This window comes from Bombina bombina, chromosome 11, assembly GCF_027579735.1.
Source record: "Bombina bombina isolate aBomBom1 chromosome 11, aBomBom1.pri, whole genome shotgun sequence".
Classification (NCBI taxonomy): Eukaryota; Metazoa; Chordata; class Amphibia; order Anura; family Bombinatoridae; genus Bombina; species Bombina bombina.
The window spans coordinates 4,422,532-4,443,646 of record NC_069509.1 but is presented as its reverse complement, the minus strand read 5'-3'; the positions used below and the strand labels follow the sequence as shown (position 1 = coordinate 4,443,646).

At 41.8% G+C, this 21,115-nt stretch overlaps 1 protein-coding gene across 1 annotated transcript in view; it reads right to left on the bottom strand.

Moving 5' to 3' along the window:
* Positions 1-21,115, bottom strand: part of SRCAP (Snf2 related CREBBP activator protein) — a gene marked incomplete at its 3' end in the record, with an annotated part of 711,452 nt that overhangs the window by 354,198 nt on the left and 336,139 nt on the right. Inside the window, 3 exon segments of the mRNA XM_053695102.1 lie at positions 13,356-13,525; positions 13,600-13,736; positions 14,062-14,239. Coding sequence (XP_053551077.1) covers positions 13,356-13,525; positions 13,600-13,736; positions 14,062-14,239 — 485 coding nt within the window.

Genomic DNA, 21,115 nt, shown 5'->3' with positions numbered 1-21,115 from the left:
AGAATCTAGATTTTGAGGAACAAAAGGACCTTGTTATAGCAGATCCCTGCGACAAGGTAACTTCCATGGAGATGATGACATACCCACCAGATCTGCGAACCACATCCTTAGCGGCCAAGATGGAGCAATCAGTATCAATGATGCCTGCTCCTGCTTGATGTGAGCCACTACACGAAGGAGTGGTAACGGCGGGAAAAGGTAACCTCCAAGGCACTGCTAATGCATCTATTAGCTCCGCCTGAGGATCCCTGGACCTCGACCCATATCTGGGTAGCTTGGTATTGAGACGGGACGCCATAAGGGCCTTTCTCCGGCGCCCCCCACCTGTTGCATATCTCTGCATACACTTCAGGATGGAGAGACCATTCCCCCGGATGAAAAGATTGTCTGCTGAAAAAAAAAACGCTTCCCAGTTGTCCACACCCGGAATGTGGATCTCTGACAGGGAACTGCTGTGGGCCTCCGCTAGGGAGCTTCTCATTCCACCCTGATGGTTGATGTAAGCCACCAAGGTTATATTGTCGGATTGGAATCTAATAAACTGGGACAAACCCAGAAGGGGCCAAGTAAGTAAAGCTTTAAGGCACGGACCACGTCCAAGTTATGTAACAGACACTCCTTCTTAGAAGAAGGATTAGGACACAAGGAAGGAACAACAATTTCCTGATTAATATTCTTATTCGAAACAACCTTAGGAAGGAACCCAGGTTTGGTACGTAAAACCACCTTATCAGAATAAAATATGAGATAAGGCGAATCACACTGTAATGCTGAAAGCTCATAAACTCTTCGAGCAGGAGAAATAGCAACCAAAAACAGAACTTTCCAAGATAATAGTTTAATATCTATGGAATGCATAGGTTCAAACGGAACCCCTTGCAGAACTCGAAAAACTAAATTCAAACTTCAGGGAGGAGTAATAGGTCTAAATACAGGCTTAATTATAGATAGAGCCTGACAAAAAGACTGAACATCTGATACATTTGCCAAACGTTTGTGAAACAAAAATTGACAAAGCTGAAATTTGTCCCTTTAAGGAACTTGCTGATAAGCCATTCTCCAAACCTTCTTGGAAAAAAGACAAAATCCTAGGAATCCTAACTTTACTCCATGAGTAACCCTTGGATTCACATCAATAAAGATATTTACGCCATATCTTATGATAGATCTTTCTAGTGACAGGCTTTCTAGCCTGTATCAAAGTATTGATAACTGAATCAGAGAATCCTCGCATCCATAAAATCAAGCGTTAAATCTCCACGCAGTCAGTTGCAGAGAAATTAGATTTGGATGTTGGAAAGGACCTTGAATGAGAAGGTCCTGTCTCAACGGAAGTTTCCACGGTGGCAGAGTGGACATGTCCACTAGATCCGCATACCAAGTCCTGCGTGGCTACGCAGGCGCTATCAGGATCGCTGAAGCTCTCTCCTGTTTGATTCGAGCAATCACACGTGGGAGGAGAGGAAACGATGGAAACACATAAGCTAGGCTGAACAACCAAGGCACTGCCAAGGCATCTATCAGTTCGGCCTGAGGATCCCTTGACCGGGATCCGTATCTTGGAAGCTTGGCATTCCGATGAGATGCCATCAAATCCAATTCCGGTCTGCCCCATATGAGAATCAATGAGGCAAATACCTCTGGGTGAAGTTCCCACTCCCTCGGATGAAAAGTCAGTTCTCTACTCCTGGGATGTAGATCGCTGACTGATGACAAGAGTGGGCCTCTGCCCAATTGATTATCTTGGATACTTCTATCATCGCTAAGGAACTCCTTGTTCCCCCCTGATGATTGACATATGCCACAGTCGTTATGTTGTCCGACTGGAATCTGATGAATTTGGCCGAAGCCAACTGAGGCCACACCTGAAGCGCATTGAATATTGCTCTCAGATCCAGAATATTGATTAGAAGTAGAGTCCAAACACCCTGAGCATTCAGGGAGTTCCAAACTGCACCCCAGCCCAGAAGGCTGGCATTTGTTGTCACTATCACCCACGAGGGTCTGCAGAAACAAGTCCCCTGGGACAGATGATCTGGCGACAACCACTAAAGAAGAGAGTTTCTGGTCTCTTGATCCAGATTTATCTTTGGAGATAAATCTGCATAATCCCCATTCCACTGACCGAGCATGCACAGTTGCAGTGGTCTGAGATGAAAGCGAGCAAACGGAACGATGTCCATTGCCGCTACCATTAATCCGATTACCTCCATACACTGAGCCACTGATGGCCGAGGAATGGACAGAAGTGCTCAGCAAGCATTCAAAATCTTTGATTTTCTGACCTCCGTCAGAAATACTTTCATGGCTTCCGAGTCTATAAGAGTTCCCAAGAAAGGAACCCTTGTCTGTGGAACAAGTGAACTCTTATCCATGTTCACCTCCCAGCCGTGAGTTCTCAGAAAAGACAACACTGTGTCCGTGTGAGATTTTGTAACATGATATGTTGACGCCTGAATCAGAATATCGTCCAGATAAGGCGCCACCGATATCACCTTGCGGTCTGAGAACCGCCAAAAAAAGACCCTAGAACCTTTGTGAAGATTCTGGGTGCTGTGGCCAACCCGAAAGGAAGAGCCATGAACTGATGTTTGTCCAAGAAGGCAAACCTTAGAAACCGATGATGATCTTCGTGGATTGGAATATGAAGGTAAGCATTCTTCAAATCCACGGTAGTCCTATATTGACCATCCTGGATCATTGGCAAAATCGTTCGAATTGTCTCCATCTTGAATGATGGAACTCTTAGAAATTTGTTTAGACACTTGAGGTCCAAAATGGGTCTGAACGTTCCCTCTTTTCTGGGGACCACAAATAGGTTTCAGTTAAACCCCTGTCCCTGTTCCAATTTTGGAACAGGACAGATTACTCCCATAGTTAAAACGTCTTTTACACAGCGTAAGAACGCCTCTAACTTTATCTGGTTTGCAGATAATTTTTTAAGATGAAATCTCCCTCTTGGGAGAAAATCCTTGAATTCCAATTGATAACCATGGGTCACTATTTCTAGTGCCCAGGAATCCTGAACATCTCTTGCCCAAGCCTGAGCAAAGAAAGAAAGTCTGCCCCCTACTAGATCCGGTCCCGGATCAGGGGCCACCCCTTCATGCTGCTTTGTGGAAGAAGAAGAAGAAGCGGGGGGTCCTCCTATAAAGTTCCGAAAGAAACGAAAATTATTCTGTTTACCCCTCATTTTAACCGACCTATCCTGAGGTAGGGCATGGCCCTTACCTCCTGTAATATCAGAAATGATCTCCTTCAATTCTGTCCCAAAAAGGGTCTTACCTTTAAAGGGAATAGCTAAAAGCTTATGTTTTGATGACACATCAGCAGACCAAGATTTGAGCCACAATGCTCTACGTGCTAAAATAACGAATCCTGCATTTTTTTTGCCGCTAATTTAGCAATTTGAAAAGCAGCATCAGTAATAAAAGAATTAGCTAGCTTAAGAGCCTTAATTCTATATAGAATGTCATCTAATGGAGTCTCAACCTTAAGAGACTCTTCTAGAGCCTCAAACCAAAAAGCTGCTGCAGTAGTTACTGGAACAATGCAAGCCATAGGTTGTAAAAGAAATCCCTGATTAACAAATAATTTCTTTAATAGACCCTCTAATTTCTTATCCATAGGATCCTTGAAAGCACAACTATCCTCAATGGGTATAGTAGTACGCTTAGCTAGGGTAGATATAGCTCCCTCTACCTTAGGGACCGTTTGCCATGAGTCCCGAATGGTATCTGATATAGGAAACATTTTCTTAAAATTAGGAGAGGGAGAAAATGGTATACCTGGTCTATCCCATTCCTTACTAATAATTTCCGAAATTCTCTTAGGAACCAGAAAAATATCAGTATATGTAGAACTTCCAAATATTTATCCATTTTACACAATTTCTCTGGAGGAATCACAATAGGATCACAATCATCTGCTAAAACCTCCCTAAGCAACAGGCGGAGGTGTTCAAGCTAAAATTTAAATGACATAGCATCCGAATCTGTCTGAGGCAAAACATTCCCTAAATCAGAAATTTCACCCTCAGACAGTAATTCCCAACTCAGAGCACTGTGAGGGAACATCAGAAATAGCTAATAAAGCATCAGAGGATTCAGTATTTACATTAATACTTGACCTACTGCGTTTACCCTGCAACACTGGAAATTTAGACAATACCTCTGTAAGGGTAGTTGACATAACTGCAGCCATCTCCTGCAGAGTAAAGGAATTAGACTCACTATAAGGGGGGAGGGGAAGGGGAAGGGGGGGGAGGGGAAGGGGAAGGGGAAGGGGAGGGGAGGGGGAAGGGAGGGGGAAGGGGAGGGGAGGGGGAAGGGAAGGGGCTATATATACAGCTCTGCTGTGGTGCTCTTTGCCACTTCCTGTTAGCAGGTGGTTAATATCCCACAAGTAAGGATGAAATCCGTGGACTCATCATATCTTTGTAAAAGAAAGATGGTGCTTGAACCAAAATATTGTCCAAGTAAGGAGCTACTGCTATACCCCGGGTACGAGGGGACAATTAGAAATTTGTTTATGCACTTTTGGTCCAGAATTGGGCGGAAAGTTCCCTCCTTTGGGACCACTGAAATGTTTGAATAGTGTCCCAAACTTCTTTCTGTGATAGGTACCGGGACAATGACCCCTAAGGAGGACAGATCCTGCACGCACCCCAGAAAGGCTTCCCTCTTCTGGTATGGAAGACACGTCTGAGAGGAGAAATCTGCCCTTGGGTGGATGAGACTTAAAACCTATCTTATATTCCTGAGCTACGACCTCCAGGACCCATGGATCCTGCACATCCCTGAACCAAGCGTCTGAAAAGAGTGACAGTCTGCCCCTATACGACCCAGCGCCGGATCGGGGGCCGCCCCTTCATGCCAATTTAGTCTAAGCGGGCTTTCTGCTCTGCTTGGATTTATTCCAGGACTGAGCCGGCTTCCAAGTACTCTAGGTTTGCTCTGGCTTAGCGTAGGATTGCTGTCGTTGGGATTTATCAGAACAAAAAATAGAAACATGTCCCTTCGACTTGTTCTTTTTAACTTGTGGTAGGAAGGCACCCTTGCCCCCTGTAACCATGGAGATAATGGAGTCCAGGCCTGGACCAAATAAAATCTTTCCCTTAAAAGGAGAGGGAAAGAAGTCTGGACTTAGAAGTCATATCCGAAGACCAGGACTTCAGTCAGAGCGCCTGACAGGCCTGAACCGAAAAACTAGAAACCTTAGCATTTAGGTGAATAATCTGCATGTTTGCATCACAGATAAAAGAATTAGCAATTCTCAAGGCTTTAATTCTTTCCTGCATAACGTAGAGGGGACCCTCCACCTCGATTAATTTTGATGAGTCGCACCAGTACGTAGCTGCTCCGGCAACAGCAGCTGCCAGTTGAAATAAATATGCTGTAGGTTGAAATAAATATGCAGTATGTTGAAAGATCTTGCATTTTCTTATCCATCGGCTCTCTAAAACGACAAGCTATTCTTAAGCAGGATAGTAGTACACTTGGCAAGCATGGAGATAGCACCATCCACCTTAGGGACAGAAACACACAACTCCAATTGAGAGTCCGGGACCGGGAATATTTTTTTAAATGAAGATGAAGGGGAAAAGGAAGATCCAATTCTGTCCCCTTCGTTCTTAATAATGTTCGCCATCTTTACAGGCACAGGAAAAGTTAAAGGCACTACCATGTCCTTGTATACTCTGTCTAATTAAGGAATCAAAGGTTCATCAGGCAGCTTGGCCTCTGGAACCTCTAATGTAGACAGGACTTCTAAAGGCTGGTTGCTCCGCAGCAGGAGGCTTAGAGGCAGGAGGCTTAGAGGCAGCAGACTCAGTCCCAAAAGTTCACCCTCTGAAGCCTCAGAGTGAGACTCATCCTCGGATAACAGACAGAGCAGAGATATCCAATAAATTACATGATGACCCCGGGTCAGGAGAGCTATGGTTTAACCTTTCGCTTGCATTTAGCAGGGCAAGGTAAAGCACTGAGGGTCTTAGACACCACCGTTTTTAACTGTGTGGTAAAATCCGATGGTAAAAGGTCCCCTGCACATGGACGATTAGGTATGCTACGGGAAGCTGCATGTGTACAAGGAGATGAATGTTGGGTATTCACCTCACAGGACGGCAAGTCTTTAGAACTGGACGGCTCAATGGTACTAAAAGGGCTAACCTTCTTTGACCTAATAACGTTGTCAAGGCATGTGGAACATAGTTGAGAGGGCGGGCATACCAAGGTATCCTCACAATATAAACAGGTATTACCATTTGGAATAGAGGGAGTACCCTCTAATATCTCAGAATCCACCATATCTTAAGCTGACAGCAGGACACAGAAAATAAACAAATCTTTATTTCTCAAAAAACAGCACCTTTATACTCCCAATGGCTGGGGCACTCACCACCTTCTAGACCCAGACAATGCAGAGAAATAGCATCTTCACCGACCGCCAGCTCGGTCAGGAAAGAGGAAATGAGACCACTCCCGGTCACATGGTGCGCAAGGCAGGACCGCCCCTGCAATGAGAAAAAGCACCAAGCTACAAGCAGCACAGCACTCAAAGTGAAAGTAAAAACCTGTGCGTTCCAGCCACATAAACAGCCTATGAGCCCAATAAAATCTCACACAAAGCAGCATAAAATCAAAGCATCACATTTGATTAATCCCCACTGTTCAATAATCCCCCTCAGGAGATATTAACCCATGATTTTATTAAGATAAAAGGAGCCACACTGTGACCCTGTCTTCTAGCGTTTTCAACATATGAAAAAATTTAAACGATCTTACCAGAATCCATGCTGAGGAACAGAAACACAGCCTTTTAAGTGTGACAGTCTTGTAGCATCGCTCCTGACATTGACTTGAGTGAGAAAACAGGCAGTGAAACTCGTCAACACCGATTGCTTAGGAATTGTTAGCAGACAGTCTGGATGGGTTTGCAGAAAGACGCTCCCTGCCTCTCCAGACTAACTTTCGTCAATGCTCTCACTGAGAGGCTAACAAGACTACTTAAAACTCCAGTCCCATATCGAAGGGCAGATACCCTTCCTAAGGAACTACTCCGAATCTTCTGACACTTATCTGTCATCCTCCTGTGACAAAAGGCAAATTATGACTGGGGGATGGGGCAAGTGGGAGAGGTATTTAAGCCTTTTGGCTGGGGTGTCTTTGCCTCCTCCTGGTGGCCAGGTTCAGTATTTCCCAACAGTAAAGAATGACGCCGTGGAACTTATATTAAGAAGTTAAGTATTACACAGAAAAACCTTTTTATAGCCAAAGAAGACCACAATGTAAGATGACTCCCACGCTTCATATAGTTCTGCTCCACATTCATCTTAGCCTAAGCTCAGCTGACCATACTCACGTACCAAAAAAAAAAAGAAAAGAAAAAAAGTAAATTTATGCTTACCTGATAAATTAATTTCTTATACGATATGACGAGTCCACGGATTTCATCCTTACTTGTGGGATATTAACATCCTGCTAACAGGAAGCGGCAAAGAGCACCACAGCAGAGCTGTATATATAGCCCCCCCCCTTCACTCTACTTCCAGTCATTCGACCGAAGTTAGGAAGAGAAAGGAAAAGCCAAAGGTGCAGAGGTGACTGAAGTTTATAAAAAATAAAATCTAAATCTGTAATAAAAATGACAGGGTGGGCCGTGGACTCCTCATATCGTAGAAGAAATTAATTTATCAGGTAAGCATAAATTTACTTTTCTTCTACAAGATATGACGAGTCCACGGATTTCATCCTTACTTGTGGGATACAATACCAAAGCTATAGGACACAGATGAAAGGGAGGGACAAGACTGGAACCTAAACGGAAGGCACCACTGCTTGAAGAACCTTTCTTCCAAAATCAGCCTCAAAAGAAGCAAAAGTATCAAATTTGGAAAAAGTGTGAAGAGACAAACAAGTTGCAGCCTTGCAAATCTGTTCAATAGAAGCATAGTTTTAAAATGCCCATGAGGAAGCCACAGCCCTAGTAGAATGAGCCTAATTCTTTCAGGAGGCTGTCCAGCAGTCTCATACGCCAGATGGATGATACTCTTCAGCCAAAAAGAAAGAGGTAGCCGTAGCTTTCTGACCCCTACGCTTTCCAGAACAATGAATGATGAAGATGATTAACGGAAATCCTTAATCGCCTGCAAGTAAAACTTCAGGGCACGGACTACGTCCAGGTTATGCAACATACGCTCCTTCTCAGAAGAAGGGTTAGGACATAATGAAGGAACAACGATTTCCTGATTAATATTCTTATTAGAAACAACCTTAGGAAAGAAACCAGGTCTGGTACGTAAAATCACCTTATCAGAATGGAAGATAAGGCGAGTCACATTGTAACACTGAAAGCTCAGAAACTCTACGAGCAGAAGAAATATCAACCAAAAACAAAACTTTCCAAGATAATAACTTAATATCTATGGAATGCATGGGTTCAAACGGAACCACTTGAAGAACACTAAGGACTAAATTCAAACTCCAGGGTGGAGCAATTGGTCTAAACAGGCTTAATTCTGGTTAGAGCCTGACAAAAAGACTGAAGGTCTGGAACATCCGCCAAACGTTTATGTAGCAAAATTGATAAAACAGAAATTTGTCCCTTTAAGGAACTCGCTGATAACCCCTTCTCCAATCCTTTTTGGAGAAAAGACAGAATCCTAACTTTACTCCATGAATAACCCTTGGATTCACACCAAAAAAGATATTGACGCCATATCTTAAGAAAATAGATCTTTCTAGTGACAGGCATACGTGCCTGAATCAAAGTATCTATGACCGAATCAGAGAATCCCCGCTAAGATAAAATCAAGCATTCAATCTCCAAGCAGTCAGCTGCAGAGAAATTAGGTTTGGATGTTGGAAAGGACCTTGAATAAGAAGGTCCTGTCTCAATAGAAGTTTCCACGGAGGCAGAGGGGACATGTCCACTTGATCTGCATACCAAATCTTGCGTGGCCACGCAGGCGCGATTAGAATTACTGAAGCCCTCTCCTGTTTGATCCAAGCAATCATACGGGGGAAGGAGAGGAAACGGTGGAAACACATAAGCTAGGTTGAACGACCAAGGCACTGCCAGGGCATCTATCAGTTCGGCCTGAGGATTCCTTGACCTGAATCCGTATCTTGGGAGCTTGGCATTCTGCCGAGACGCCATTAGATCCAACTCCGGTCTGCCTCATCTGAGAATCAGTGAGGCAAATACCTCCGGATGGAGTTCCCACTCCCCCGGATGAAAAGCCTGTCGGCTTAGAAAATCCGCTTCCCAGTTGTCTCTCCTGGGATGTAGATTTATCTTGGATACTTCTGTCATCGCTAAGGAAGTCCTCGTTCCTCCCTGATGATTGATGTAAGCCACAGTAGTGATGTTGTCCGACTGGAATCTGATGAATTTGGCCGAAGCCAGTTGAGGCCACGCATGAAGCACATTGAATATTGCTCTCAGTTCCAGAATATTGATTGGAAGTAGACACTCCACCTGAGTCCATACACCCTGAGCCTTCAGGGAATTCCAGACTGCAACCCCAGCCTAGTAGACTGGCGTCCGTCGTCACTATCACCCACGAGGGTCTGCGGAAACACGTCCCTTGGGATGATGATCCGGCGACAACCACCAAAGAAGAGAGTCTCTGGTCTCCTGGTCCAGATTTATCTGAGGAGATACATTTGCATAGTCCCCATTCCACTGTCAGAGCATGCACAGTTGCAGGGGTCTGAGATGAAATCGAGCAAACGGAATGATGTCCATTGCCGCCACCATCAATCCAATTGCCTCCATGCACTGAGCCACTGATGGCCGAGGTTTGGACTGAAGAGCTCGGCATGTATTTAGAATCTTTGACTTTCTGACCTTAGTCAGAAAAATCTTCATGTCTATAGAATCTATTAGAGTTCCCAGGAAGGGGACCCTTGTCTGTGGAATTAGTGAACTCTTTTCTAGATTCACCTTCCACCCGTGAGATCTCAGAAATGCTAACACTGTGTCTGTATGAGATTTTGTTAGATGATAAGTCGACGCCTGAATCAGAATATCGTCCAGATAACGCGCCACTGCTATTCCCCGCGGTCTTAGAACCGCCAGAAGGGACCCTAGAACCTTCGTGAAGATTCTGGGTGCTGTGGCTAACCCGAAGGGAAGAGACACTAACTGAAAATGCTTGTCCAGGAAGGCGAACCTTAGGTACTGATGATCCTCCTTGTGGATAGGAATATGCAGGTATGCATCCTTCAAGTCCACGGTAGTCATATATTGACCCTCCTGAATCATTGGTAAAATTGAGCGAATGGTCTCCATCTTGAAGGATGGAACACTGAGAAACTTGCTTAGGCTCGAGATCTAAAATGGGTCTGAACGTTCCCTCTTTTTTGGGAACCACGAAAAGATTTGAGTAAAACCCCCGTCCCTGCTCTAACCTTGGGACAGGACAAATTACTCCCATAGTGGAGAGGTCTTTTACACAACGTAAGAACGCCTCTCTTTTTATCTGGTCTACAGACAATCGTGAAAGAAACCACCTCCCTCTTGGGAGAAAACTTTTGAATTCCAGCTGATACCCAATGGGTCACGATTTCTAGTGCCCAGGGGTCCTGAACATCTTTCCCAAGCCTGGGCAAAGAGAGAAAGTCTGCCCCTTACTAGATCCGGTCCCGGATCGGGGGACGCCCCTTCATGCCGACTTGGTAGTAGCAACGGGCTTCTTGTTAGGTTTACCCTTGTTCCAAGCTTGGTTGGGTCTCCAGACGGGCTTGGCCTGAGCAAAATTCCCTTCCTGTTTTGTGGAGGAAGAGGAGGAAGAGGAAGAAGAGGGTACTCCTTTAAAATTCCGAAAGGAACGAAAATTATTCTGTTTACCCCTCACTTTAACAGCCTTATCCTGAGGTAGGAGATGACCCTTACCCTCCAGTGATATCATAAATGATTTCCTTCAAGTCAGGCCTGAATAGGGTCCTACCCTTGAAAGGAATAGCCAAAAGTTTTGATTAAGATGATACATCAGCAGACCAAGCCTCTACGCGCCAAAATGGCAAATCCAGCATTTTAGCTGCCAAATTAGTAATTTTAAAGGCGGCATCTGTGATAAAAGAATTAGCCAGCTTGAGAGCCTTAATTCTATCTAAAATATTTTCTAAAGGAGTCTCAGTCTTAAGAGACTCTTCTAGGGCCTCAAACCAAAAGGCTGCCGCAGTTGTAACTGGTACAATGCATGCCGAAGGTTGCAAGAGGAAACCCTGATGAATAAACATTTTTTTCAAGAGACCCTCCAATTTCTTATCCATAGGGTCTTTGAACGCGCAGCTGTCCTCAATAGGAATAGTTGTACGCTTAGCAAGGGTAGAAATAGCTCCTTCCACCTTAGGGACTGATAGCCAGAAATCACGAACAGTGTCAGATATAGGATACATCTTTTTGAAATTAGGAGAGGGAGCGAACGGGATACCCGGTCTATCCCATTCCCTCTTAATAATTTCCGCAATTCTCTTAGGAACCGGAAAAACGTCAGTGTAAGCAGGTACCTCTAAGTATTTGTCCATCTTACACAACTAATCTAGTGGTACCACAATAGGGTCACAATCATCCAGAGTCGCTAAAACCTCCCTAAGCAAAAGACGGAGATGTTCAAGCTTAAACTTAAATGACATAACGTCCGAGTCTGTCTGAGGTAACTCACTTCCCGATTCGGAAAGTTCCCCCTCAGATAGAAGATCTCTAACCCCCAATTCAGATCCCCTGAGAGGGTACATTGGAAATAGCCAACAACGCATCAGTGTGATCAGCATTCACATTGTTCTCTGTCCTACTGCATTTACTCTGTAACACTGGAAACTTAGATAACACCTCTGTAAGGGTAGTTGACATAACTGCAGCCATATCCTGCAGAGTAAATTAATTAGACTAGGTTGAAGAACCAGGCGTCGCTTGGGTGGGCGTTAGAGGTTGTGACGCTTGGGGAGAAACTGGTGGTACACCCTGATTCCCTTCAGCCTGAGAATCATCTTTACACACATTTTCTTTACCTAAAATTTGTGCTTTGCATTGTAAGGCCCTCTCAGTACACGAGGTACAAAAAGTTAGAGGGGGTTCCACAGTGGCATCTAAACACATAGAAAAAGGAGTTTCCTCCTCACTGTCCGACATGTTAAACAGGCTAGCAGTACTGATAATAGTCGTACCTTGCTAAATATTAAGTTTTAATTATACTAAAAAAACGAAAAAAATTAACACCAAAAAAATTGTACTGCGCCTTTAAATTTTAAAAGCGCAACTATTTTACTGAAACCTGAAAAAACGCTTTTTTGTCAGAAAAAAACTGTTTTAATGTGTCTCAAAATGCTCCTTAATATTGCATCCACTTGCAGTAAAAGCCCAAACAGAGTATAACACTCAGAATATAATTTTATTATTTAAACATAAACAATTTGTTGGCCCCTGCACCACGCCACAGCTCTGCTGTGGCGCCTACCTGCCCCGAAATGAACTCAGATGTCCGGTATATAGATTGGACTTTATCGAGTGCAGCAAACTTAAGCCTCAATACTCTGTCCAGCTATGCGATGGCAATGAAGACTGCGCGACGGAGGGCACAAAATAGGCCCCGCCCACCGTGGGTGTACTGAATTGTGAATAGGACCTGCATGGGTCCAAACAAACATGCCTGCCATAAAAAACAAACGTAAAAGAAACAAACATGCAATCAAAATGCAGACCAAACCCCTGCATTCATCCAAACTACTTAAGTCTCCCAGCGTCAAGCCCATACATAAGCCCTTCTATATAACTTCAGGCCATGAATAAAATAATTAATAAAGGGATTTCAGATACACAAATATTGTTGTTAGTGCATTCTCCTTACCCTTCCCCCTATAGGGGACAATGTCAGCCTGTTCTGGTATACCAAGTCTCCCCAGAAAACAAAAGACTGCACATACCTCAAAGTTGCTTGTAGCAAGACACCGGTCTCCACACTGAAGATTTTCTCACATATACCTTCAGCTACGTTGTGGGAACCATTATGGATCTTAGATAATGTTTTGCTAAGATCATAAACATCAGGGCAGAAAAAGATTTCCCCCTGTAGAAAATAGCACTCTCTGGCACTATTTTAAAATAAAAAACTTCTTGATTGAAGAATCTAAACACCTCACTTTACCTCTTCCTATTACGAACACAGGCAAAGAGAATGACTGGAGGTGAAGGGAGGGGCTATATATATACAGCTCTGCTGTGGTGCTCTTTGCCACTTTCTGTTAGCAGGAGGTTACTATCCCACAAGTAAGGATGAAATCCGTGGACTCGTCATATCTTGTAGAAGAAATCACTGCTAAAGTTCAGCACATTCCACTGCTATTCCTCACCTGTTGAAATTAAGCAGGCTCTGCCAACGCTGAGACTTGAAGTTCTTGATGTTCTGGGCTTCATCCAATATGAGATACTTCCAGTTTTTCCTACGAAAAGCCTGATGATCCTGCAGCACTAGTTTGTAAGAGGTGATGCACACATGGAAAGCATTCACTTTTGTCCAGCCCTTAAGAAAGAAAAAGTCAAATTATCACTAATTAACCAGATACAGATTACACCTGATTCTTAGAGCTTGCTCACCTGTCTTTTAAGCTTACGCTCCTTCTGTGAACCATAATAAGTGAGGATCTTGAAGCTGGGACACCAACGTTTCAACTCCATCTCCCAATTAAGAATAACACTAGTAGGAACGATAATCAGGTGAGGACCCCAGTTCCCTGCAAAATCAGTAATGTTATATTATTCATCAGCATTCACATTCCCAAAAACAACATCTAATACAAGAACGGACAAAACCCAATGAGTTACAGTTTCTAGAATATTCTTCTGGTGCCTAACATGGATAAATAAAGACCCAAGTCTGGCAAATGTGTGTGTGTTTGGCTTCTCAGAGCAGTGGCAGTTCATAAAACAAACATGAAAACAGAGATATGGACCATTACTAATCACAAACCTTCCTTCTATCAAGGCTAACTCAAGAAGAAGAAGAAAACCCCCATAAAGATATATAAATACACTCCAGCTCCTGAACCCCATCCTTACCCTTTTCACATGCTAGATGAGCCAGAAGAGATATTGTCTGAATAGTTTTCCCCAGGCCCATTTCATCAGCAAGGATGCCATTTAGCTTCTTCTCATACATTGTAACTAGCCATTCCAGTCCAATGTGTTGATACTCCCTGAGATCACCATGTAGAAGGAAAGGGACCTCCGTCTTTACCTACCAAAATTAAATAAAGATTGATCAGGGAAAGAAAGATAAGGAACAGAAGTGAGAAAACTGAAGAGAGTTGGGGACTGAACTCAGACAAGTTGACAGGAAGGACAAATTATGCGAAGAAGGCTCATGTCACATACGTAAGTACTAGTAAATGGAAGGATAATTAAAAAACAATAAGTGAATGTAAAACTGTCTGCATCATGCTTTTAGGGTCGAAATAAAAATGTGCAAATGTCATCTAGATGCAAATTAAATATATTTAATGAGGAACTTGTGTATTTACAGAGTAACAGCATACAAAGCAATAAGTAACTGAAGGATGACTGCCATTCATATGTGCACCTCTCCTGATAGTAACAGGTTAAATGTATTTTTACCTGATAAATATCTTTCTTTCTTGGTGGTGAGAGTCCATCATTCCTTACTGTTGGGAATTCATCTCCTGGCCACCAGGAGGCGACAAAGACTTCTTACACCAGATCTTAAAGCGACACTGAACCCAATTTTTTTGTTTCATGATTCAGATGGCAGAGCATGGGATTTTAATCAACTTTCTAATTTACTCCCATTAATTTTTCTTCGTTCTCTTGCAAACTTTATTTTAAAAGCAAGAATATAAATCTAAGCAGCCAGACCATTTTAGGTTCAGCACCATGGATAGTGCTTGCTTAATGGAGGCTTACATTTACCAACCAATAAGCAAGCATAACCCAGGTTCTTAACCAAAAATGGTCTGGCTCCTATGCATCACCTACCTTCCTGATTTTTAAATAAAAATTGCAAGATAAAGAAAATAAGATAATAGGAGTAAATTAGAAAGTTGCTTAAAATTGCATGCTCTGAATCATGAAAGAAAAATGTTGGGTTTAGTGTCCCTTTAAGTATCCCTCCTACTTCCCAACGTATAGCCAAGGATAGGAGAAAGAAGTAAGAAAAACAGTATGGTAAAGCGGAGCAAACTTACACCAACTAGAAAAAAGGTGGTTTTGTGGACTCTCACCATCAAGAAAGGAAGGATTTTTTTTTTTTTTTTTAGGTGGCAAAAGTCCACGATTCCTTAAGGTTTGGGAATACCCAAACAGTGGAGTCCACAAAAAATAAGGTGGGACAAAAGTGAAAAGGCAGGCACCTATTTACCAGGAACTAAAGCCTCAAGAACGTTCCAGCCAAAAGCCGTCTCTGCCAAGACAAAAATATCAAAATGATAAAAATTTGAGAAAGGATCAATTTTGTCCTACTAATGCCAAGAAGTAGAGACAGTAAGCAGAACAATCTGTAATACATAAAGGCAGCAACTGTCCCGCCTCCAAATAAGCTCTGAGAATCACTCTTCCACCACAAAGCTAAACCGCAGGGGTGTCAAACTGGGGTTATTTGCAAAAAAACTATTAGCGTTGCCAAAGAATATAACATTAAAAGACACTATAGAATTCACAAACAACAAACATAGCACTGGCAAGATATGTAGTGTGCGACCCGCGTGAGCAGCAGCACTTGTATGGAAAATGGATTGCAACTCAAATGAGTGACACCCCTGAGCTAAGGCAACAGAAGTTGTTTTAATTTCAGAGACATGTAACAATCAGAAAGCCAAGTAGAAGAATGCAGAAAGACTTTATTCACCTGAAGATAAAACCTTATATGCTAAGGTATGTAATCATTTCTCCTTTAAAGATGTTGGATTAGAATAGAAGGAAGAAACCACAATCTATACTTAATATATTCTGAAGATACCACAGTAAGAAGGATACTACACAAAGTCCATAACAAAAAAAGCTTTGTCCTGATAAAAAAAAAAAAGAAAAAAAACATAATTTATGTAAGAACTTACCTGATAAATTCATTTCTTTCATATTAGCAAGAGTCCATGAGCTAGTGACGTATGGGATATACATTCCTACCAGGAGGGGCAAAGTTTCCCAAACCTCAAAATGCCTATAAATACACCCCTCACCACACCCACAAATCAGTTTAACGAATAGCCAAGAAGTGGGGTGATAAAAAAAAAAGTGTGAAAGCATATAAAATAAGGAATTGGAATAGTTGTGCTTTATACAAAAAAATCATAACCACCACAAAAAAGGGCGGGCCTCATGGACTCTTGCTAATATTAAAGAAATGAATTTATCAGGTAAGTTCTTACATAAATTATGTTTTCTTTCATGTAATTAGCAAGAGTCCATGAGCTAGTGACGTATGGGATAATGACTACCCAAGATGTGGATCTTTCCACGCAAGAGTCACTAGAGAGGGAGGGATAAAATAAAGACAGCCAATTCCTGCTGAAAATAATCCACACCCAAAATAAAGTTTAATGAAAACATAAGCAGAATATTCAAACTAAAACCGCTGCCTGAAGTACTTTTCTACCAAAAACTGCTTCAGAAGAAGAAAATAAATCAAAATGGTAGAATTTAGTAAAAGTATGCAAAGAGGACCAAGTTGCTGCTTTGCAAATCTGATCAACCGAAGCTTCATTCTTAAACGCCCAGGAAGTAGAAACTGACCTAGTAGAATGAGCTGTAATCCTTTGAGGCGGAGTTTTACCCGATTCGACATAGGCATGATGAATTAAAGATTTCAACCAAGATGCCAAAGAAACGGCAGAAGCTTTCTGGCCTTTTCTAGAACCAGAAAAGATAACAAATAGTCTAGAAGTCTTTCGGAAAGACTTAGTAGCTTCAACATAATATTTCAAAGCTCTAACAACATCCAAAGAATGCAACGATTTCTCCTTAGAATTCTTAGGATTAGGACATAATGAGGGAACCACAATTTCTCTACTAATGTTGTTGGAATTCACAACCTTAGGTAAAAAATTCAAAAGAGGTTTGCAGCACCGCCTTATCCTGATGAAAAATCAGAAAAGGAGACTCACAAGAAAGAGCAGATAATTCAGAAACTCTTCTGGCAGAAGAGATGGCCAAAAGAAACAAAACTTTCCAAGAAAGTAATTTAAATGACCAAAGAATACATGGGTTCAAAAGGAGGAGCTTGAAGAGCCCCCAGAACCAAATTCAAACTCCAAGGAGGAGAAATTGACTGAATGACAGGTTTTATACGAACCAAAGCTTGTACAAAACAATGAATATCAGGAAGATTAGCAATCTTTCTGTGAAAAAGAACAGAAAGAGCAGAGATTTGTCCATTCAAGGAAATTGCGGACAAACCTTTATCTAAACCATCCTGAAGAAACTGTAAAAATTCTCGTTATTCAAAAAGAATGCCAAGAAAAATGATGAGAAAGAAACTAAGAAATATAAGTCTTCCAGACTCTATAATATATCTCTCTAGATACAGATTTACGAGCCTGTCACATAGTATCAATCACAGAGTCAGAAAAACCTCTTTGACCAAGAATCAAGCGTTCAAACTCCATACCTTAAAATTTAAGAATTTGAGATCCTGATGGAAGAAAGGACCTTGCGACAGAAAGTCTGGTCTTAACGGAAGAGTCCACAGCTGGCAAGAGGCCATCCGGACAAGATCCGCATATCAAAACCTGTGAGGCCATGCTGGAGCTACCAGCAGGACAAACGAGTATTCCTTTAGAATCTTGGAGAATACTCTTGGAAGAAGAACTAGAGGCGGAAAGATATAGGCAGGATGATACTTCCAAGGAAGTGATAATGCATCCACTGCCTCCACCCGAGGATCCCGGGATCTGGACAGATACCAGGGAAGTTTCTTGTTTAGATGAGAAGCCATCAGCCATCAGATCTATTTCTGGGAGTTCCCACATTTGAACAATCTGAAGAAATACCTCTGGGTGAAGAGACCATTCGCCCGGATGCAACGTTTGGCGACTGAGATAATCCGCTTCCCAATTGTCTATACCTGGGATATGAACCGCAGAGATTAGACAGGAGCTGGATTCCGCCCAAACCAAAATTCGAAATACTTCTATCATAGCCAGAGAACTGTGAGTCCCTCCTTGATGATTGATGTATGCCACAGTTGTGACATTGTCTATCTGAAAACAAATGAACAACTCTCTCTTCAGAAGAGGCCAAGACTGAAGAGCTCTGAAAATTGCAATGAGTTCCAATATATTGATCGGTAATCTCACCTCCTGAGATTCCCAAACCCCTTGTGCCGTCAGAGACCCCCACACAGCTCCCCAACCTGTAAGACTTGCATCTGTTGAGATTATAGTCCAGGTCGGAAGAACAAAGAAGCCCCCTGAACTAAACGATGGTGATCTGTCCACCACGTCAGAGAGTGTCGTATAATCGGTTTAAAGATATTAATTGAGATATCTTTGTGTAATCCCTGCACCATTGGTTCAGCATACAGAGCTGAAGAGGTCGCATGTGAAAACGAGCAAAGGAGATCGCATACAATGCGGCAGTCCTAAGACCTAAAATGTCCATGCATAAGGCTACCAAAGGGAATGATTGTGACTGAAGGTTTTGACAAGCTGATATCAATGTTAAACTTCTCTTGTCTGACAAGGACAGAGTCATAGACACTGAATCTATCTGGAAACCTAAAAAGGTTACCCTTGTCTGAGGAATCAATGAACTTTTTGGTAAATTGATCCTCCAAGTCGATTCGTATGAGATTCTGCGAAAATGTGAAGACTGAGCAAGTACCAAGATATCGTCCAAATAAGGAAATACCAAAACCCTGTTCTCTGATTACAGACAGAAGGGCACCGAGAACCTTTGAAAAAATTCTTGGAGCTGATGCTAGGCCAAACGGTAGAGCCACAAAACTGGTAATGCTTGTCTAAAAAGAGAATCTCAGAAACTAAAAGTGATCTGGATGAATCGGAATATGCAGATATGCATCCTGTAAATCTATTGTAGACATATAATGCCCTTGCTAAACAAAATGCAGGATAGTCCTACAGTTACCATCTTGAATGTTGGTATCCTTACATAACGATTCAATATTGATAGATCCGAAGGAATTGACCTTCTTTGGTACAATGAAGAGATAGAATAAAACCCCAGCCCCTGTTCCAGAACTGGAACTGGCATAATTACTCCAGCCAATTCTAGATCTGAAACACATTTCAGAAATGCTGAGCCTTTGCTGTGTTTACTGGGACACGGGAAAGAAAAAAATCTCTTTGCAGGAGGCCTTAACTTGAAGCCAATTCTGTACCTTTCTGAAACAATGTTCTGAAACCAGAGATTGTGAACGGAATTGATCCAAATTTCTTTGAAGAAAACGTAATCTGCCCCATACCAGCTGAGCTGGAATGAGGGCCGCACCTTCATGGGTACTTAGGAGCTGGCTTTAGGTTTCTATAAGGCTTGGATATATTCCAAACTGGAAATGGTTTCCAAACTGATACCGCTCCTGAGGATGAAGGATCAGGCTTTTGTTCCTTGTTGTGAGGAAAGGAACGAAAATGATTATTAGACCTAAATTTACCTTAGATTTTTTATCCTTTGGTAAAAAAGTTCCCTTCCCTCCAGTAACAGTTGAGATAATAGAATCCAACTGAGAACCGAATAATTTATTACCCTGGAAAGAAAGGGAAAGCAAAGTTGACTTAGAAGACATATCAGCATTCCAAGTTTTAAGCCATAAAGCTTTTCTAGCTAAAATAGCTAGAGACATATACCTGACATCAACTCTAATGATATCAAAAGATGGTATCACAAATAAAATTATTAGCATGTTATAGAATAATAATAATGCTATAAAATTATGATCTGTTACTTGTTGCGCTAAAGCTTCTAACCAAAAAGTTGAAGCTGCAGCAACATCCGCTAAAAATATAGCAGGTCTAAGAAGATTACCTGAACATAAGTAAGCTTTTCTTAGAAAGGATTCAATTTTCCTATCTAAAGGATCCTTAAATGAAGTACTATCTGCCGTAGGAATAGTAGTACGTTTAGCAGGAGTAGAGACAGCCCCATTAACCTTAGGGATTTTGTCCCAAAAAACTCTAATCTGTCAGATGGCACAGGATATAATTGCTTAAAACGTTTTAGAAGGAGTAAATGAATTACCCAAATTATTCCATTCCCTGGAAATTACTTCAGAAATAGCACCAGGGAGAGAAAACACTTCTGGAATAACTACAGGAGATTTAAAAACCTTATTTAAACGTTTAGATTTAGTATCAAGAGGACCAGAATCCTCTATTTCTAATGCAATTAATACTTCTTTAAGTAAAGAACGAATAAATTCCATCTTGAACAAATACAAAGATTTATCAGCATCAACCTCTGAGACAGAAACCTCTGAACCAGAAGAACCATTATCAGTATCAGAATGATGATGTTCATTTAAAAATTCATCTGAAAAAAGAGAAGTTTTAAAAGACTTTTATGTATACTAGAAGGAGAAATAACAGACATAGCCTTCTTAATGGATTTAAAAATAAAATCTCTTATGTTATCAGGAACACTCTGAAAATTAGATGTTGACGGAACAGCAACAGGTAATGTAACAGTACTAAAGGAAATTTTATCTGCATTAATAAGTTTGTCATGACATGCAATACAAACAGCTGGAGAAACAGATACCAAAAGTTTATAGCAGATACACTTAGCTTGGTAGCTCCAGCACCGGGCAGCGATTTTCCTGAAGTATCTTCTGACTCAGTTGCAACGTGGAACATCTTGCAATATGTAATAGAAAAAACATATAAAGCAAAATTGAACAAATTCCTTAAATGACAGTTTCAGGAACGGGAAAAAAATGCCAGTGAACAAGCTTCTAGCAACCAGAAGCAATAAATAATGAGACTTAAATAATGTGGAGACAAAAATGACGCCCATATTTTTTAGCGCCAAATAAGACGCCCACATTATTTGGCGCCTAAATGCTTTTGGCGCCAAGAAAAATAATTTATGTAAGAACTTACCTGATAAATTAATTTCTTTCATATTAGCAAGAGTCCATGAGCTAGTG